Consider the following 17,212-nt stretch of genomic DNA (forward strand, 5'->3'; position numbering starts at 1 on the left):
ACACTTACTAATTCCACTTCAATACAAGAGTTTTTCCCAAAAACAATGTTTCCCCGAAAGTCGTTTTCCACAGACTTTCGTCCAGACGTAAATTCACGAAAAGGAATTAAAAAAGTCCACAAGCAAAGATCGTGAAATCAACTTTGCTAATTCCTATTGTACTCGTTCAAAATGCAGGGTAGTATAACTAGAAAATAATAGCTCGAATTCCAGCGATTAGATGTGATGAAAAAGCTCGTGTAGCGAAGTGGAATTTAACCCGCAGTAAATCGCCGGTTTGGATCGTAAAATCAGTGGCAACAGATGTCGCTACTAGTCGTTACGAAAAAGTGATTCTTTCGCTGATTACAGGTTACTAACTCATGAAACGGTAAAAAAACCGTAGATTTCATTTTACAATCCGTGGATCCGTAGACAAAGTAAAAAATCCGTAGATCTACGGAAAAATCCGTAAGGTTGGTACCACTGTGCCCGCGTCCCGCCCATGGAGCACGGCCCTGGGCGCCAGTCCGCGGAGCCCGCATCGAAGGCAGTAGTCGCTTCACGATGGGACGGAGTCGCGGTGCGTCTTGGATTTTCGCGATCCCCGAGGAAGACGAGTGCCCCGATATTCCGCGACTGTGAATCCTGGACCAGCGACAGCCAGCCGGGGAGAAAAACTTCGCGCCCCGGAGGTGCCCGCGGGCGGGGAACTGTGCTCGGGCTGACGCTGGGCGGAGTCAGGTTAGGTTTCGTGGGTAAGTCGCAGTACCGACGCACGGCGGGGGGTTCAATGACAACCCGACTCCTTTGTGGCTCTTCTCGTTTTTCCCTTTCATCTCAGCCCCCCACCGATCCTCTTGCCCCTATCGATCGACACAATTTTTCCACGAGGTCCCGCTTTCACCTGTGCGTGGAGATTCGGCAGTTCGCGCTGCGCGCGGCTCCCGTGCTTGCGTGCGTAATTAGCGGTAAGCAGGTGTAATTAAGCACCGCGGCTTCGGTCCGAGTGGTGGCTTTGAAACTGTAGTCGCGCGAGCTCGAGGGTTGTTATCCCTGTCACTCGAGGAGGCAAATGTTTACCCGCGGCAAAGAATGAATATGTTTGCTGGCGTTTGTGGTCGGTGTTTGCAGGCGTTTACAGTGGATTGCTTTTAAGGTCAGTGTCATTGATGATGGGAGGTTTTGGCGGTGGTTGTTTTCCTGGGGGTGATTCGGTCGAGGAATTTGGGAGCAGGATTCTTGTAGGGGTTGCTCTGCTGGGTTTTAAAGAGGCAAATTTTAGGTGGGAGAGCTTGGAATGAATGGTAATGAAATAAATTGTAGTTTGGGTTTCCATTTTGGACTAAGGGAATTGTTAGCTCAGGCCTTTGGAGATTATTTTTGCAGCCTTAACGTGGTGCTGTGAATATTTTGCTGAAGAGGCTGGGTAGTTGAATAAACATGGTTCTGCGATTGGGAAAATATGTACATAAACAATTACATTTATTTTATATGTAAACGAGTAAATTGGTTTCATAAATAAACAAGAGCCGCTGGTGTTTTTATAAATATGCTTGGCTATGCAAATATTTCAATTTACGGGAAAATAAATAAATAATTATTTACGTCCGCAGTGGGGCTGGGAATTTATTCTGAAATTTGTATAAGGTTGAGCAGAAATAATCTCATTTATCTGTGAGAAGAGATAAATTCATTTAATTATTGTAATATTCTGTTTTACTCAGAAGTGAGCGAAGCTTTCGGAAAATTGAGAAATAAACATCTGATTAGCTTAGAAAATTGATTCAAGTTCAATCACCTTTTTAACGGACTTCATAAAGAAAGTGGTTCTCAGTTCGAGGTGTTTGTATGTATGTTACAGGTATTATGTTTGTCCGCGAATTTCTCCGTAACTACTGGACCGATTTTGGTGAAACTTATTGCATTTAGTTTGGCTTCGATCCACTTAGGTCATGGAGAAAGAATGATCAAAATCGGTTCAGTAGGTTTGAAGTTATACCAAAATTAGAAGTCTGTTCATTATAATACATTGTATGCATTTATGCGCGGGCTGGCACAGGACCGAGTATCCGGCGTTCGAAAAACAGAGCGAGGCAAAATATTAACGCGTCGTCTTTCTCGTACCGTTTCTCGGTCGCTTTCAGTCCCTCTGATTTGCTCCCGCCATCGGTAAGGAGCGAAAATGATCGCTCGGAATCGTGTCGCCTCTGCGTTCTAACATTATATTATATTTATTATTATATTATAATATATATTATATATTATATTTATATTATAATATATATTATATATTACATAAATAAATATAAAAAAAAATTAAAAACCGACTATAAAAAAATAATAATAAAAATGCACTGAAAAGTAAAAAAAAACGCTAAAAAGTAAAAAATAATTTTATTTCTTATTTAATCTACGACTCTCAAATTTTTTATGTCGGCTCCTCATAGTTTGCACTGTGTAAATATGGCGCCGCCTTAAAAAAAATGAGAATCGTAGATTAAATAAGGAACAAAATTATTTTTTACTTTTCAATGCATTTTTATTATTATTACTTTAAAATTTTTTTTTTATTAATTAAAAAATTTGATTTTTGAAGAAACAGAGCGACAAATTTTTCTATCTTGAATTGTAATAATTGAAAGGCTTGAAAAAGACTTTAATTGTGAAAGTATATTTATCGCTCTGTTTCTTAAAACATAAAATCAATTTTTTATCAGTTGCAATTCTCTTCGAAATCGACTTCCACTCTGATGGAAGATATTGGCAAGTGTCCGGCCTTAAAAAGAGATTAAAAAGCGGAGAAGAAAAATTGCTGCGATAGTTTACCTGGCAGTTGGAAAGTTGTGTAAATTCTGATGAAACTGGCCGGAAGTTTCCCTCGGAAGCCACGCGAAAGTTCGCCGATCTTGCCTCAGCACAAAGATGCGCCAAGTTGTAATCCCTCGAGCACACTCGATGCTCCAAAGTGCCCCTTTTCCACGAGTTCCCTCGATGCCTAGGGTTTCCGCTCCCTTGGCCCAGCATTTGTTAATTCCACGCGGTTAGAGAATTGTAGCATCGCCCAAAATTTCACTGGGAATTGAATACTCGCGCAATTTCGAAGCAGCTCCGTTTCGCTGGCAAAGATGAATTAAAAAAATTATCCGCCAACATTTAGACCAGCTATTCATTATCCATAATACACAGGGCAATTATTTCTGTATATTTTTGAATAGAGATATATTTTACTTGGAAGCTACGTAAAGTAGAAAATTCCGGCTGCTCGTTTGCTCTCAGCACGGAATTCCACGAGGTTTCTGAAACGATGAGAAATTCCAGAAATGGGTTAAACTCCGGAAGAAAGCTCGGCCACCGGTGCTTTGCTTCACACTTTATTCTATTGTTCCTCGAGGCTCGAGTTGCGTTCTGTCTCGGGTCACTTGTGACGAGTAAAGTTGTCAGTAATTAGATTCTTTTGTTCTGCCTTTAAATCGTGGCTTTCCCCTTTTCTCTCGCTCTCCCTAAGCAGGCCGTTTGCAACGTTTCCCTGCAAACTGCATTCCTTTCCACGAAAAGGAACATAATTTTTAGAGAAAAGAATAGAAGGATGTGTTTAAAAAAATATAAGGTTCACTTGGATGTTAGAAATCCTCGAGATTGTGGCTTTTTAGTTTATTATAATGCATTCGAAGTAGCTGGGCATTTGTAATGAGATTTCTTTGCAAATTAATTCCTCCACTGGAGTACCTTAGGCAGTGTTCCATGAGAAATTTAGGAAACAGATCTGGAATTAGCACTAATAGATATTTTCCTCTGAAATAGGATTAGGAAGCCATGAATGTCCCACAAAAAATTTAGAAAACTCCTCTAACAATAAGGACAGAAATGTGATAGTCGAGATGATTTTCTAGGATGTTTTTGGTTGAATACTTTTACCTTCTATGTTATTAAAATTCGGAACTATGGTGTTACGATTTTTAATAATTTTTTACTTAAATTCGATCGAATTTTCTAAATATATATTCATTTTTAGGATTGCAGGATATATTTATATTAGATGTGATTATTTGCGTAAAATTGATACGAATGTGTTGATAGCTTATTCATATAAAATTGTTGCTGAGAGGTATATTTACTTTAATAAAGTTGGATTTATTAGGTTCTTATGTTTTAATAATTTCTCATGGCTTACTTACTTTATAGCAATTGTTCACAATCTAAAGAATTATTCAAACAGTAAAATTGCCAGAAGCCCGGAGATCGAATAAAGCAGTCAAAAGGTCCATTCTTCTGTGTTCACAGTAAGGATCGAGTAGAACTCCCCATCAATAGTCAGACCACGAGCAGCGAGTTATTTAAATACCATAGTCAAAGAGTTCACTTGATCCTGTTACACAGTTCCTCCGTCATGTAACACACCTACCATTCCATGTAGAAGGATATAATACCTAAAAAGTCAATCAATCCTCTGCAAAGCCAGCGCTTTTAAAAAGCTCTCACAGACAGCTTTTGAAAAATTGAGGACACATAAAATACCCAAGCCGATCCATATTAATTCTCCCATTCGAATGCCCTGGATTCTTTTAAAGAGTGATTATTATTCGAGATAGTATTTCAGGTGGAACGTAGATTTTACATTGGTCGCGTAAATAATTGATTTCCATCGAAGCTCCATATACTAGTGCTGTGACTATTTGTCGAATTTTTCAGTATTCGAATATTCGAATACTTCAGTTCCTCAGCTATTTGGCGTATATAATTCGAATATCCAAGTATCCAAATACTATTCGATTATTTCAGTATTCGAATATTTCTGTATTCGAATATTTCAGTATTCGAATATTTCTGTATTCGAATATTTCAGTATTCGAATATTTCTGTATTCGAATATTTCAGTATTCGAATATTTTAGTATACGAATATTTCAGTATTCAAATATTTCTGTATTCGAATATTTCAGTATTCGAATATTTCTGTATCGAATATTTCAGTATTCCAATATTTTAGTATACGAATATTTCAGTATTCAAATATTTCTGTATTCGAATATTTCAGTATTCGAATATTTCTGTAGGGGAGACCGGGGCTAAAAGTTCCGGGGGTAAGTTGTTCCGACGGCTCTATCTTCAAAATAAAAAGAGCGTTGTATTTTAAATTATTTTTTCCGTGTGAGTTGATCACGCCACTCTGTCCCCCACTTTAATAGCGTCCGCGACAGCGAATTGTGTGGTTGTAAGCAAGGACCTATTAGTCGCGTACCAGATAAGTAAAAATTTTTCTATCAATACTTTTTGGTCTATTTCAATTATTTAACGTAGATATTATAGATTGAATCGTTCTTATGGATCAAATGACATTTAAGAACATGGTGTAATAGTGTTTATCGTTTGAATACATGTATAAGCAGAATAATCTTTGAAATTGCTACATGCGTCGGTAGGGGCTAGTTGTTACCGTGACTTGGGGCACGTTGGTACCGTAAAAACTTGCCCCGCCGCATATAGGTCTGTGAAGATAGCACCCCCAAATTCGATTTTTTAAAAAAACTCAACGGCATTCGTTTGTCCTTCGTTTGCCCACGTTTGCCCATAAACATTTTTTTTTTGCCCACCCTACAAAAAAAGTTATGAATAAAATAAAAAAATTGTCTTCATCACCCACGATGAATGCATTTCAATTTTTTAAAAGAAGGATACGAATATACCCGACCTGGCCACGTTTGCCCACTCTCAGATTTCATTTGCCCACCCTCCAGAATTTAAATAAAAAATAAAAACCTCGAAAAGAAGGGTACAGGTGAAGCTATCGCGTTAAAGTTCGATTTTTCTAGAAAATATTATCAAAATCGTTCTTTCAACGATGCAGTCCGTTAGTTTAGATGTATAAGAGATTTGCCCATGCATTAATTTCGTATGCCCACCCTCCAGAATCGAATTATTAATAAAGATAGCCAAGAAGTGCGGTGCCCGTTGAAGCGATCGCGTTAAAGTTCGATTTTTCTGGAAAATAATATCAAAATCGTTCTTTCAACGATGCAGTCCGTTAGTTTAGATATAGAAGAGATTTGCCCATGCATTAATTTCGTATGCCCACCCTCCAGAATCGAATTATTAACAAAGATAGCCAAGAAGTGCGTCGTTGGAAATAATTCGAGAGTATCGCCAGACATCTGTTTACGTTTCGGCAGTGGCACTCGGCGCTGCGCCCCTTTAGTTAGGGTAGCAGCGCTGCGTGTCGTCATCGAACGTGTCGAAACGTAAACAGATGTCTGCGACACTCTCGAATTGTTTCCAACGACGCACGAAAGTCAGTCGGTCTACAGAGTTCGGGCGCAACTCTTGCGAGATCGTGCGTTCATTTACGGTTTGTGAAGTAACTGTGAGATTATATTATTTTCCGTTGTGCGATATCATTGCGGTAATTAGTGAAAGATGACTAGAAAACCACTCCGATATTATTCTGCACATGCTGCAGATGTGTGAAAAGTGTGAAGTATACGATGAGCGATACAAATTGAAGTGGATAACATGTCACCAAACACCTTTAACCTTTACGGTAAGAACAATCAATTTGATAATTCATTCGGAAAAAAAACGAACGGAAAGGTATTCGCTTCAACGGGTACCGCACTTCTTGGCTATCTTTATTAATAATTCGATTCTGGAGGGTGGGCATACGAAATTAATGCATGGGCAAATCTCTTCTACATCTAAACTAACGGACTGCATCGTTGAAAGAACGATTTCGATAATATTTTCCAGAAAAATCGAACTTTAACGCGATCGCTTTAACGGGTCCCGCACTTCTTGGCTATCTTCATTAATAATTCGATTCTGAAGGGTGGGCATACGAAATTAATGCATGGGCAAATCTCTTCTACATCTAAACTAACGAACTGGACCGTTGAAAGAACGATTTTGATAATATTTTCGAGAATAATCGAACTTTAACGCGATCGCTTCATCTATACCCATTTTTTCGCGGTTTTTATTTTTTATTTAAATTCTGGAGGGTGGGCAAATGAAATCTGAGAGTGAGCAAACGTGGTCAGGTCGGGTACATTCGTATCCTTCTATTAAAAAATTGAAATGCATTCATGATGGGTGATGAAGACAATTTTTTTATTTTGTTCATAACTCTTTTTTGGAGGGTGGTCAAACGAAAATTTTTGATGGGCAAACGTGGGCAAACGATGGACAAACGAATGCCGTTGAGTTTTTCCAAAAATTCGAATTTGGGGGTGCTATCTTCACAGACCTGCCGCAAATGTATAAATTGTTTCCGCTGTGCTTTAAAATGCGAACATATGAATGAAAGGCGGAAAGGGACACGACTTCGATCGAAGATATGCGTAAAGATAAATAAAAACTGTCGCTTTTCGTTTTCTTTTAAAGATAATACATTTTTGTCGGTCCGAACCTTCATAAATAACCATTATTAATAAAATGCTGCTTTATTTCATTAGAAAATGAAATATTTCATTAAAAGGCAACTCTTATATCATAGTAACAACTTACCCCAATGCGATAACAACTTGCCCCATATAGGGGTAAGAAGTTCCGCTTCGATCAGCCACAAATAAATTACTTTCTATGGGAAACCTATTACAATATATTAAACACAAGCTTAAAATCAGAAGATATAATAAATTTAACAAGAAATTAGTCAATAGTGAAGAGAATAACTACATTATTTTCCAGTCATTTTTTATGTTTTATCGAAATCGGAACTTTTAGCCCCGGCCTCCCCTATTCGAATATTTCAGTATTCGAATATTTCAGTATTCGAATATTTCAGTATTCGAATATTTCTGTATCGAATATTTCTGTATCGAATATTTCAGTATTCGAATATTTCAGTATTCGAATATTTCAGTATTCGAATATTTCAATATTCGAATATTTCAGTATTCGAATATTTCTGTATCGAATATTTCAGTATTCAAATATTTCTGTATTCGAATATTTCAGTATTCGAATATTTCTGTATTCAAATATTTCAGTATTCGAATATTTCAGTATTCGAATATTTCAGTATTCGAATATTTCAGTATTCGAATATTTCAGTATTCGAATATTTCTGTATCGAATATTTCTGTATCGAATATTTCAGTATTCGAATATTTCAGTATTCGAATATTTCAGTATTCGAATATTTCAGTATTCGAATATTTCAGTATACGAATATTTCCGTATTCGAATATTTCAGTATTCGAATACTATGCGACTATTTCAGTATTCGAGTACTATTCGAATATTTCAGTACTCGAATGCTATTCGAATATCTCAGTATTTGAATGCTATTCGAATACTATTCGAATATTTTAGTATTCGAATACTTGTAAAACATTCGAATAGTCCCAGCCCTACCGTATACCTATTCCAAGAACGTGCTGATATATTTTTATCTATTGCATCGAGTAAAATAACACGCATGGATTGGCCTGTTATCGCCCGCTATCGATATCGTTTCTCTCTGACAAATAGCTCCGCCGTTACCTCCGCCGTTGCGGAACAGAATTCGATTTTTCGATGTCCGTCTATTAGATGCTGAAAGGAAACCATTTTGCGCTTCATCTATTTTCTAGTAGTCCTCGAGACGCTTTTGTGTCACGTGCTGCGCGGCGCTCGAATTGGGAATTTCAACCACGATTTGCCGGGGAAGAAATGTGTGTCACATGTTGGACTTCTTAGTTCATTTACCTCTCGCACTTTGGGGGAATGTTTAGGGCTGGCTTTGTTAAAGGAAATTGAAACCCATGGACCACGTGAGGGTGTTTTATAAAGAATAAAAGCTCCCTAGGTCAGTAATGCCCCTTTAAATGAACTGAAGAAATAGTGTGCACAGCGCTGTGTTTGTTTCGCAGCGAACACTTTGTAATATTCATTCTCTATGCGCATATGAATAAAGCATCATCTGCGCTGGAATAAAATATGGAAGAGAGAGGAGAGATATTTGGCACGATAGAAGTACGCTCATTTATTTAAGGATGTATCGGACCTGTCTTCAAAATGCTACCATGTTGGTGCAAATTTGTGAGATTGTTCTTTTTAACTCTTCGTGGTCACACGGGGTGCACCGCACCCCAAGAGCAATTATCGAATTGATATGTCGCGCCTTTACGTCTTTCAAAGGGGATTTATCGCAAAAACACAAATAAAAAAAAATATATAAAAATCGGAGTTTCGCTTATTTTCAACTACAAATTTTATCATATCAAAATTTGCATTTCTAGAAGAAGACTATTAGACCATGACTGTATAAATATTACGAATGTACAATTATCACTGAAAAGTTAGAATATTCAAAAATTCGAAATTGGTAACTCAAAAAAATATGATGCTGGGGTACAGTGAACCCCGTGCGACCAATTTGTGATTATAAGAAGGGTGAATACGAAGGGTTAATCTTCCTGATGTAAGACGTAGACATTCAGGTATTTCAAATTTCATATACTTTGCAGGGCCTAGTTCCTGCATTCCACGCAGAGATAGAGCGACTTCAATAGCAGGAGATTTGTTTTTCCATCGCAGTGCCCTGCGAAACCATTCGCAAGAAATTCAACTGCACTCTCGCCTCCATGGGAACATTCCGACTTGAAAAAAAAGAGGCCTCCAACGTTGTGCACCCCGCAAATAAACGTTGCTAACATTCGCAAGGGGTAGGAGCACCGTTAAGTTTTACTGGGGAATGCTTTAATCGCCGCGGTCAAAAATGAGAATGGAAGAATTGGGGGCGAGGCGGATGGTCCCCGCTGTTTGCATTTGCACGGAGATTTCTGGTACGGACCGCGCACGAAACTCCCCCCGATACCGGCGCGCCGATAAGGGAGCAACGAGTTATCTAATCTCTCGGAGGGCAAAAAGTGTGCGCTGGCGAGCGTGTGCATGCAACGTGCTCGTTAATCCTGCCCGGGCAAGGATGCAGTAAGGAAAAAAGAAGGGGGATAAAAACGAATCCAACGGAATTGTATCGCGTGAGCCCTGCGGCCGCAAAAAGGTTTCATCGCGCTGCGCGATAAATTCTAATCCCCAGCCTGATGTATTCTTCAGCGCCAAAGGGCTATTCCTTAATATAATTGCGGGGCGTTAATATTGCCACGGAGGGTCTTCAACCTGATCCACGAATGTTCCTCTATATTTCCTCGTCCCCCGGAAAGTTACATATTAATTGCGCTGTCTCATTACAATTTAACGATGACAAGACTGCCGTTTAATGAGCCCCGATCCAAGGGGAGAAATCTGCTGGAGTGAATAATGCACTTCCTACCTTCCCGAAGTGCAATTCCTGCAGCCAGCTGAGCGAAATAGACTTCAGAGATTTTTTGCCTGTGCATTTCTCTGGAATTCAATTTACAACTGCCGCTGTTTAAAATTACAAGGCTAATCATCTGCTAATTCATCAGGTGCAAGCTCGAAGCCAATCCGTAATTCAATTGCCCTGAATCTTTGTTTCAGTAACGTGAAAGGGAAAGCCTGCGAGAATGGCGAGCCTGGCCGGCTGCGTCTCGACGATGGTGGACGACGAGGAACAGGAGGAGCTCCGCTGCACGGGAAGCGACGTCGAGGTCGAGGAGTACACCGACACCGAGGAGTCGCCATATGTCGCTTATCAAACCGCTGATAAGCTGTTCGACACCGACAGGGCGGCCTGGCAAAAATTCAGCTTCGTCGCCACTCTCCTGACCGCCGTCGTGTCCATTACCTTCCTGGTTATCACCTACCCCCTTTATCTCGAAAGCGTCAGCAGCGTTTCCAACGCTTACACAGGTACCCAGCGCGGCGAGCAACTGATAATGTTAATTGCAGCTGACCCGCGTAGGCATTTATTCCGCTTCGATACAGCGGCTCTTTATTATCCTGGCCCACGCTAAACAGCACAGTAGAGACAGTAATTTCTAATGTTGGTTTCCGTCCACCTACGCGGGCATTTATTTTAGATCATATGCACTGTTACGAGGGCGCAGAAGCTTCAGCTTTCACAGAACTGTTGTTACCTCCGCAGGGCTCCTTTTCACCGCGCTCAGCTCCACCTGCGCCCTGGGTATCATCTGCTTCATCGTCGGCAGGGTATCGCCGCCACCAGCTCTGATCCCTAACAGCATGCGGGTCAGGATACCCGGCTGCACTTTGCTGAAAATAAGCTCGGTTTACGCTCTCTCTGGCATCCTCGTTACCCTGTCGCTGGACCAGGACAGGGTGCTGTGCCACCTGCAGGACCCCATTAAAGGCATCGCTCTGGTGTTCTCTCTGGTCTACTACTTCTTCTTCTGTCGAAAGAGTAAGTTCCAGCGTGCAAATAAACAAGCTCTGAATCCTCCACGCGATTCCATTAAAATTCCACTTTGCCAGCAACTCCATTATCCTTAATTCAATCGCCCATAAAGCCCAGAAGTTTTCGCAGCACGGGGACGTAAAAAGTTCTCGCCAGGGTGTGACCCTTTCGCCTCGATCACTTCGAAGCTCAATCCCGGAGGCGCTACTGTCCTTCCGATCGAATAAAATATTAGAGTCCTTTGTGTGCCTGTAATCCCCAGCCGCTGGGAACCGGGGCAAGTGGATGTAATGCGGGGTGCTTGTTACAGTGATGAGCTTGCAGCGAATCTTCTCGAGCACCACGATTATAGTGGGCTTGTTCATAAGCGTCGACTACGGGCTCTGCGACGAGTTTCGATGCAGGGGAAGGGAGGTCTCCGCTCACGCCGCCTTAGCAAGGGGCACCTGGGGTGTGCGAGCTGTTTGGACGTTCGTGTATGTGGGCGCTCTGGCCGCGTTCGCTATGTTCTTCACGCTGCTCGAGGGCCACTACACCACAGAGGTGCGAGTCCAGTTATTAGTTCGAGAAGGAGCCAACTTTGTACGACACACTAGCGTGCAGTAGACTGGCCCTTATTTTCAGCCTATTTCTTTTGCTCTCACCCCCCAATGGTTCCATTTCATAAAAAAAATAGCCCCTGAATAAGATTATTGCAATCGGAGAACAGGAAAGGGTGCTAATCAGACCTTAAAGTTTAGAATTCATCAACGGTTTGATTTTGAAGAATTTCTCAAAAATGGTAAGCCCTATCGAAATTTTGTTTAAATAATATTAAAAGAGCATTCAATTTTCTACAATTAAAAAAAAAATTAAAGAAAAACACTTATTTTTCACTTTTCAGTGCATTTTTATTTTTTTTAAAGTCAGTTTTAATTTTTTATTTTTTTCCTTTTTTAGTCATTTAAGTTGCACAACTACATTTATTTTCAAAAAATGGGCAGGCCTACAAATGGAGCTGCTCGTTAAAAAAGAACCGTTTACCAGAAACGAAAGATTCCAATAATAATGAAACAGATTTCTTATTTTTGGTGTAACTTCAAACCTACTGAACCGATTTTGATCATTCTTTCTCCACGACCTAAGTTGATGGAAGCTGATCTGAATGCAATCAGTTTCACGAAAATCGGTCCAGTAGTTACGGAGAAATTCGCAGACAAACATAATACGTACACATCGAACTGGGAACCCCTTTCTTTTTGAAGTCGGTTAAAACGCACCGTTTTTTAGCGTCCTGAGCCAGGTTCCCCTCTTAAGTTCCTTCTGCTGGATCTATTTTCTACTATGTATATTTATATATATATATGAAAAATTCTCTTTCTGTTCCAGCAACAAAATACGTGCCAAATAATGGCCAATCAGCAGAACTCTTTCCTCTACACGGTGTCGCGTCTGGTGTCCTCCAGAGACATCCGTCGACGTGGCTCCGACGAGGAGGGTGGCAGGTTGCTCCACGTCACGGACCCAGACCCTACCATCAAGCCAAAACACATTCCGAAGCCTCCGATTTTGGAGACACTCTATTACATCCACGCCATTGCATTCTTCGCTATTCTAACCATGTGCTGGATCGATACATTGCCAGGAATAGGCAGGGTAAGTCGAAAAACTTAATAATGGTGGAATAAATTACGTACCTTCTAATTCATTCAAATAATTTAGCTCCAGAAGCATTAAGAGGTTACGAGGTCCACCTGTGAGGTCAGAAGAAACATGTATATTCGGGAATTTTTTGGGGGAAAACTTGCAGGCTTTTTTAATCAAACGTTTATGTATTCGAAAGTGTACATGTTAAACTACTTGTAGTGATTTTTGCGATGGAAAATATAAATAAATAAAAGAAATATGAGCGATCCTCCCGGCAGCGATTTTTTTCAGTAGTTTGCGGTGACCACTCTAATTTTTATTAGATATCGCATTGCAAAAAAAACTACAACAACTTTAAAATATATACTTTCGAATATACAAACGTTTATTTAAAAAAAGTCTTCAAGTTTAAAAAAACAAAAATCCCGAAAATACTTGAGTTTTCAGGCCTAACAGGTAGGGATAACCCCTTAATCTTCGAGCTCCACTGTATATCAAAGCTCAAATTTTGTATTTTAATTGAAGAGTCCTTGTAGAAAACACTCTAAGTGCCAAAAATCAAATTCTATATATTATTACCATTGGCGCGTAGAACATTTGCATTCTTGCAGTGTTTTCTACAAGAACTCTTGAATTATCGAATGTAGTAAAAGGAGTTTGATAATGGCGATTTTTCTGATTCCCAGGGTCTGTCCCCGGCAGAACTCTACAACACAGTGGCACAGGGGTTGACGTGCCACTTCAAGAACACTGAATCCTGCTCAAACGTCGCCCCGCATGGCTGGACCTTCCTGGCAGCGTACGTGATCTTCTCCATCTCCGTGCTGAGCTTCCTGTCCATGTGCGAAAGCGCCGTCTTCACTGTCGCGGCTGCAACCGTCTCTCTTCCCCTGTCCGGCATCTGGTGGAGCATTTACAAGATGAACGTGGGCGTTCACGGCGGTGGGTTTCCAACAATTCCATATTTTAAATGAAAGTTAGACTCTCGAGAAGTTAAACTTCCACCGGAGCTTCGCCGAGTCGAATGAAATTTTAATTGGCACGGAAAAGTCCGTTTTAATTAAGCTCCGAGTGTAATGGAAACGCGACGGCTTTAAAGTTGAAAGCTGTCAGGTAAATAAGCAAGACTAAAAGGAGAATTCGAACAGGTTCCATCGCGTGGTCGCCTGGTGTCACCGGGGAACTGATCTGCGCGCTGCTGGGCCTCCCTGTGGTTGTTCTGGGCCTGGGCTTGCTCGTCAGATCGCACTTCAGGGACAGCCAGCTCTGCTACCTGACCATGCAGCCACCTGAAGTACAGTGCGAGCCTTCCCAGAGATGAATTCCCCCACGAAAAACACCTCCGGGCCTCGAACAGGCACGCACTTCCCCTCCGAGCAACTTCAAGGTACTTGCGAATTGGGGTACCTCAATATGATTGATGAATCCATCTGATTAATTAACCCTGGAGCCCCGAAACCCTACAACCGTAGTCCCGGGAACTTCGTTCTAAAGTTGCGAAACAAGCAGAAGCTTCCAATATTTTATAGAAGCTCGAAGAAACTTCGAAAACATGAAGCCCCGGGGTTAATACGCAGCGGAAAGCCTGCTAGCAAGGTGCATTCAGAGGCGATCAAACCCGGCGGGGGAAATTGGTCCAATTAATTTCCATCGCGGCAGCTAGAATGGAGAAATCTCAAAGCAGAGTCGATCTCCCTCGATTAAACTGATTGGACCTAGTTCTCCGGTTGTTGCTGGACGAAGCCTCGCCTCTGAGCGCGCCGGAAAAACTTGGCGGAGTTTGTGATAAGGGGCGGGGGGTAGGCGATAATATTGATTATCCGGTGCACACAAAACAGAAGAATAAGAGCGGGTGGAGAAGGAAGGAGAGAGAGCGATCAATGTTTCCTATGTATTGCCAAGCGTGAACGTCCGTCTAGCCACACAACGTTATTGCCGATTTATATTTTATTTTGATAACGAGATATATTTCATATTTTCGAGAGCGTTGTAACTTGTGAGACAGAGAGAGAACGCGCGCGTGTGAGAGAGTTCGTATGTCTGGGAGGGAGAGAAAGCAGAGAAGAAAGAAAATACAAGAGAATATTTTATAAAAGCAACCAGCTGCGCGCTGGTCAAAAGATTAACGAGGAAACTAGAAATACAGGTGTGTCCTAGATTCCGCGCTTCTCCGCCGTGGCGAAGCTTGCCGCGGCAGAGCCGGGGAATACTGGACGCACCTCTGCAGAAATAGAGAAAGAGAATCGACGCAGTTCAGCCTCCGCATTCGCAGATCCCGTTCACAGAGCAATACTGTTGATATTTCATAATTTACAAAGCAGATAGGCGTAAAATTAATCCTCCAAAGTGTCCCCCGGCGTGTGGGGGCTTCTATTGTACAAAGCTTCCGGCATTCCGCGTGTCTCTGCCCCCGCGCGTGAATCAACTGCAATATATTCGCCAAAGAGAGAGTCCCTCAGTATTATGAGAAGCTAAGCATGGGTGCGTGTGTATGAGAGCACGATTCTCCATCGTAGTGCACGAACAGATTCAATCTAGTCAGCGTTACCTTTAGAGAGAGAGGAGCTCGTCTCGAACGGGCTCTGAAACGCGAGCCGCTTTTCTGCCTGTGCCAGAAAAAGAAGCGCGTTTCCAGACACTTTTTATACTTGTACACCTTCAGTTTTCACGATAGACAATCCTGTCGATGGTTTACTTAATTGTTCGCACAGCGTAAGTGTGTAAGGCATTTATTAGCGACTATATTCTACTATATTCCGGTAGAAAGTGTTTCCAAAGAACTTGTAGCTGACGGTTTCAATTTTAAAGAGTGGTTGGCAAATATTCCTTTGCGTCGTCTCCTAGTTGTAAGAGGTTTTAACCGGGAGCTTCGTTTTTAATCGCTCCGAAGTGGAAAGTGAAGCAAAACAAAAGAAACTGTTTTAAAAGGCTTCTTCAACCTTTATAGCGCCGGGATTTTTTCCATTGAAATTGTACATTTTGTTTACTTAAAATTCGTGCATATATAACATGTTCGGCAAAGTACTCAGATTTTTACGTGGCCGCGAACGATGTGGCATTTTTGATATCGTAAATCACATTTAGAGACATTAAAGTTCAAATTTTTAAATTTTCAATGACCACTAATAGTGATGATCCATCTGTAGCTTCATTTATAATGTTGTGTCAAAGAACAAGCCTCGGCTTCAATTTACTTCTTCGCAATTAATTCAGAAAGAAATGCTTCATCTTCGACAAAACCGGCTGCCTAGTACCCTGAAGTGAGTGTACTTGGGTAACAAAAGCCCTCATCGTGGCTTGATTACGTGTTTACAGGAGCCTTGGTTTTTCGTAAGGTCGTCCACTGTGTTTCGTAGACCAATTCTTCAGGGCCAATCGTTTCTCCAGCCCCACTTCCACTCCTCCTTCTCCCCAGACCGACACACAACGTCCCAAGAAAAGTCGAAGCTGTGGGGAAAGTAAACGCAAATCAAAAGTTCAAAAGTGGCTCGGACAGAGCGAAACGAACGTAATATGCAATTCGTGCCAAAAAGAAAAAACCGTCGAGCCTCCAAGAGCCGCTGCTCGACCGTAGAATTAAGTATTCAACTCTCGTATGTATTAATAACAGTAATTAAGTGTCGTTACCCATGTCGAAGCACGACAATGGTGGTAGTCGTTGGCAGCTAGGCGACCTCTCTAGCCCGATAAGAAAGAGGCCCGATTATTCGTTGTTGGAAGTACCGTCAATCATACATATATTCTATTCGAAAGGGAAAGCTATACGTCCACGACATTTTTTTACAAAAGGAAAAAGAGAAAGAAGCGTTCCAAAGTACTAACGTTAGCAGCTACAATAATGACGAGATACAATAACGAATGTACTAATTTACTACTGTTATCACACACTATAGTCGCAGCATTCAATCGTACTAAGTATTCGGAGAGATCACGTACCTTAGAAGAGTCTGAGTTTCTTCGAAGGCGCTGTTACTCAACACAAGGGAAACATGATTCTAAAGTTTTGTAAAAGGGAGACAGAGTTACGCTTAGAATTTTGGACACTGGAGGAGCGCAGGGAACTTGTGGTTCCACTGCTTACGTGGGGAGAGCAGAGTTAGTTTTCTTACGGAAAGAATCCTGGGAGAAATCCAGCGCCAAATTGGGCGGTGAAGGGAAAACGAGGAATGTCCGTTTTTCGTGATTTTTTTTATTTATAGCGTATTTTGTTGATGGCAACTGGGGCGACAGAAATAAAGTCCAATTTAAAGTTTTGGTATACTCGTTAAAAAGAGATAATGTCCACTTTGCACTGGGACAAAACACTTAATTTTCTCGATGAAGCTATTTTGTGACATTCTCTGTTCTTCCC

General features: G+C 41.1%; 1 protein-coding gene across 2 annotated transcripts; it reads left to right on the forward strand.

The window, feature by feature from the left end:
- The first annotated feature begins 473 nt into the window (after nucleotides 1–473).
- Nucleotides 474–15,312, forward strand: LOC143377308 (uncharacterized). Of its 2 annotated transcripts, none has more exons than XM_076828450.1 (7): nucleotides 474–737; nucleotides 10,419–10,730; nucleotides 10,966–11,241; nucleotides 11,546–11,778; nucleotides 12,604–12,870; nucleotides 13,548–13,803; nucleotides 14,010–15,312. In XM_076828450.1, exons 2-7 carry the CDS (start codon nucleotides 10,445–10,447, stop codon nucleotides 14,180–14,182), a joined length of 1,491 nt encoding a protein of 496 aa, XP_076684565.1. In that variant the 5' UTR covers nucleotides 474–737; nucleotides 10,419–10,444; the 3' UTR covers nucleotides 14,183–15,312. The 2 variants fall into 2 exon arrangements, with proteins under 2 accessions (XP_076684565.1, XP_076684566.1); XM_076828451.1 differs by having other exon boundaries at nucleotides 474–723.
- The last annotated feature ends 1,900 nt before the right edge of the window (nucleotides 15,313–17,212 follow it).

This window comes from Andrena cerasifolii, chromosome 15, assembly GCF_050908995.1.
Source record: "Andrena cerasifolii isolate SP2316 chromosome 15, iyAndCera1_principal, whole genome shotgun sequence".
In the NCBI taxonomy this organism is placed as follows: Eukaryota; Metazoa; Arthropoda; class Insecta; order Hymenoptera; family Andrenidae; genus Andrena; species Andrena cerasifolii.

Bases quoted from the DNA above. Each gene is read 5' to 3' on its own strand.
- LOC143377308 (XM_076828450.1), top strand. From the start codon at position 10,445: ATGGCGAGCCTGGCCGGCTGCGTCTCGACGATGGTGGACGACGAGGAA. The intron at 11,779-12,603 runs GTGCGAGTCCAG...TTTCTGTTCCAG, and splicing joins AGGGCCACTACACCACAGAG to CAACAAAATACGTGCCAAAT. The intron at 13,804-14,009 runs GTGGGTTTCCAA...GAATTCGAACAG, and splicing joins GAACGTGGGCGTTCACGGCG to GTTCCATCGCGTGGTCGCCT.